This window comes from Hylaeus volcanicus, chromosome 2, assembly GCF_026283585.1.
Source record: "Hylaeus volcanicus isolate JK05 chromosome 2, UHH_iyHylVolc1.0_haploid, whole genome shotgun sequence".
In the NCBI taxonomy this organism is placed as follows: domain Eukaryota; kingdom Metazoa; phylum Arthropoda; class Insecta; order Hymenoptera; family Colletidae; genus Hylaeus; species Hylaeus volcanicus.
Window position 1 is genome coordinate 20709592 of NC_071977.1, and position 3502 is coordinate 20713093.

Consider the following 3502-nt stretch of genomic DNA (forward strand, 5'->3'; position numbering starts at 1 on the left):
ATCGAGATAAAATACAGAAGTAAATCCCCTTTTTCTCAGGTATGCTGCCACCGGCTTCAATAATTTTGTGAAAACATACGGTGCTACATTTAAGCCGAACGGTAAACAGGTGAACTCAAATAGTTCTCCCTTATACAAGAACCGTAAAAATTTTCTGAACTTCTTTTCGATCGGAACCAAATAGTAGGCGTCCTTTAAGTCTATCGTTGCCATAAAATTATTGCGACAAATTAATTTCTTTGCTACCTTCCAGTTTTCGATTTTAAAATGCTCAACGTGAATGAACTCGTTAAGACTCTTAAGATTTAGTATCATTCTGAATGTACTATCCGGCTTAGGAATTTAAAATATATTCGACAAAAATTGTCCTTTTGACGTAGAGCATTTTTCGATAGCGCCTTTAGAGATTAATTTATTAATTTGTTTTTCGATTAAACCATGTTCGTGGTTGGACCATGTGGGTTCGACCGGAGGCCGGTCTTGTCTCGGATACGACGTGAAGGGTATCACAAAACCCTGAACCCATTTATGGATCATCGAGTCTTTGGTTACCTTTGACCAAGCCTTACCAAATAATCTTAACCGCCCTGCTGGTTTACCTACATCTTCCGATGAGATTAACGACGTCCCCTGTATTGATGACTCGATCCTTTGCGGTATGCAGACTTCTTTGTCTCCGTCTTGTTGGATGCTGCATGATGACGCCCGTTCGACGTCGTTAGATATTTGTTGAACGTCGGTTGACGTGGCGGGCCCTTCCAGTTTTTTGTCTTCTTTTGTGCATTACTCTGTTGCGGAAGTTTTCTTACAGGTCTCAAATCCTTTGATGTTCGTTCCAAATTCTTAGCCGTCTTTATTTTTTCTTCTAAATCCGTACCAAAAAGCCACTCATCGACCGAAGTGTCGGAGAGAGTGTTCTTCAAGGACGAATTCAAACTCGCTAGAATAAGCCCTTTACGAACCAGAGAATCCTCTCGGTGCACCGATGCGAGAAGTCTCCCCATATCGCTTAATTTTTCCAGCAACTCAAGTTTCTGAGAACTGTCCAACTTCAATGATATCGAGATCGCTTTACCCAACGCTGCTAGACATGCGGCGATGCGTTCTTGCTTCTCAACAATACGGTGATCTCTTTTAATAACGCCTTCTTGTACTGAAACCATAATTTCGGCGTTTAGTTTCGGTACCCCGATAAAAAAGCAATTTTCTGGCGGTGGGTATTTACCCAACAGAGCCTTGACCTCCTCTTCCGGCAGACCTTTTTTCAAAACCTCCGACCACCGGAGAGCTACGTCCTTGTGCACCGCAGCGGCGGTTTTCTTATCTGCCTCGAGGCGCGTCCCAAACACGTTCAAAATTTCCTCTTGTAACTCTACTTCATGTTCGGGAACTTCTGCCGTCTCGACCGCCGATGATTCTTTAATCTCGCTGTCCTTCTCGGTCCTCGAAACCGGTATCTCACAGATACACGATGATTGACTCGATTTTGTTGACCGAGAAACAGACGACTGTCTCGATGTGTATCGAGAACTAGAGCGTGATCTACCAAAAACTCTAAAATCGAAATTATCTCTCGAATAACTCGATGAGCGTCGACCTCCTGATGAGCGTCCTCGAGATACTGACCGAGGTATCTCACGATCCAGCGAGTGTCTCGAACTATGGCGATGGCGTGAGCGACTACGCGACCCCGAACTTTTACCTGAAAACCATCGAATCGAGTTCCAATAACCTGTCTATTCCATTTTGTATCAACAATGTGAAGTTTGATGAAACAAGCCACACACGTCTCCAAGACGCGTTTACAGGTTACAAACCACGGCTGTCCTAAATTTATGTACTGTTTTCTTTCGTCACACGAAAGATGTGCGTTTGGTAAGAGCTAAAGCACTCTGCACAACGACACAGCCGCTGGCAGATTCAACGGATGTCGATACAGTACTCGAAACAAGAATTTACAAAATTCTGTTTCGAAGAGTCTCTTATCCCACGGACCAAAGAAGTGAGGTTACCTCCCGACTTACGCTGATCATCCTTCCTTCGATGCAATTTCTCCTCTAGTCTACGAATTTTTCGATAGAGTCTGTCGTTCTCCTTATCCTCATCCATCGACGACGTCCTCTTTCTATCTTTTCGTCCCATAATATAATATTCTGTAATTCGTTACTCAGTCTACGTGTGAAGACACTGACACAAAGCGAAAGAATGAAGTTGGTCGCGGACGCGCGAACGGCGTACGAGACTGCGGAGTATAGGGAAACAATTTTTCCCTAAGCTTTAAAATTTGTGGCGACACTGAGGACAATGAGAGGTACTACAATTATGATCTCAAGGAAGAGGCGCGAAATACAATTGAACACGCCTCTCGCGGCAGCGCCAATATCAGTGCACGAACTGATTAACTAGCTGATGCAGCTCTTATCGAACCGTACATTTCGACGATAAACATGGTGTCACCTTTCGTTATCCCCATACCTTGCTAAACTAACGAATGACCATACCGATAACTGATCACAGACGATCCGGAATAGATTGAATTTAAATTGCTCTCAATGGTGAATCCTCGTAAGACACGGTACGAGCCTCCAATTAAACCTTTATGCACGATTAAAAGTCATTCGAGAAACTCGATAGGTTTAATTAATCGTCTGTTATTAACCGATTACTCGATACCGTAAAGAAAATCGCGGCGCGAACTCGATACGTGTGCCCACCTTGGGAATGAAATACGAGACTAGGATATGAATTTTATCGACGAAGTTTCGAAAAGGAAAAAGGAAAACAGTTGAAAATTGCAGCGTCAGCTGTCGCGAATATTAATGCGCCAAGTTTTGAGTCACGATTGTATGGAATTACGTGGACTAACATTATGTTGAATTACGGGCCACTTAATCGCCAATTATCGTTTATTATGATCTGCTTAAAGTGTGGAACTGCGTAATTCCTATATTTACGAGTGAAGGGTTTCCAATGTTGGTTATGAGAATGATGTGCGATGATTGGAAAGAATGTTTCGAGAAATTAGAGGACTAGTGCCGATGCTAGTGGTAGGATCGAGCATATCACATCCTGGTGGAACGTGGTTTCCAATATTTTGTATTTATGTATGTGAGACATTTTGTGTTATGTATGTATGTGTAGTAAGTAATGTTTTGAAAGATATATTTTCACTTAAATGGGGCAATACTGTGGTCATTGTTATTAGTCTTGCAAATAATTGTCTGGCATCTTTTAGTATTCAAAATCCTTTCACCCCTTGCATTTTACTAATACTACATAGTTTATATTTCGGAAGTACATTAAATCAAATATTTGTGATTAAAATGAATAATCGAGTCTAAGGAAATTAATTTTAATTAACCCCTACAGGCCTTATGTACTATCCTATTTTAATACAAACAGATTAATTTTGTTCAACAACAATGTATTGGGTTGTCCAGAAAGTTCGTGCCAATTTTTAAGAAACATTCAAACACACGTTTAAATTTTGATATATATTTAT

At 41.3% G+C, this 3502-nt stretch overlaps 1 protein-coding gene across 1 annotated transcript; it reads right to left on the reverse strand.

Annotated features, from left to right (window-relative positions):
* Positions 1-431: 431 nt before the first annotated feature.
* Positions 432-2142, reverse strand: LOC128884996 (uncharacterized). The gene is made up of 4 exons (XM_054138728.1): positions 2025-2142; positions 1627-1702; positions 1226-1554; positions 432-1153 (listed from the first exon to the last, which is right to left on the reverse strand). The coding sequence occupies exons 1-4, from the start codon at positions 2140-2142 to the stop codon at positions 618-620; spliced, it is 1059 nt and encodes a 352-aa protein (XP_053994703.1). The 3' UTR covers positions 432-617.
* Between the last annotated feature and the right edge of the window lie 1360 nt (positions 2143-3502).

Coding starts and splice junctions, on each gene's coding strand:
- LOC128884996 (XM_054138728.1), bottom strand. CDS start 2,142: ATGGGACGAAAAGATAGAAAGAGGACGTCGTCGATGGATGAGGATAAG. Junction 1,555..1,626: donor CTGGATCGTGAGATACCTCG/GTCAGTATCTCG, acceptor TTTCGATTTTAG/AGTTTTTGGTAGATCACGCT. Junction 1,154..1,225: donor GGAGGTCAAGGCTCTGTTGG/GTAAATACCCAC, acceptor TTATGGTTTCAG/TACAAGAAGGCGTTATTAAA.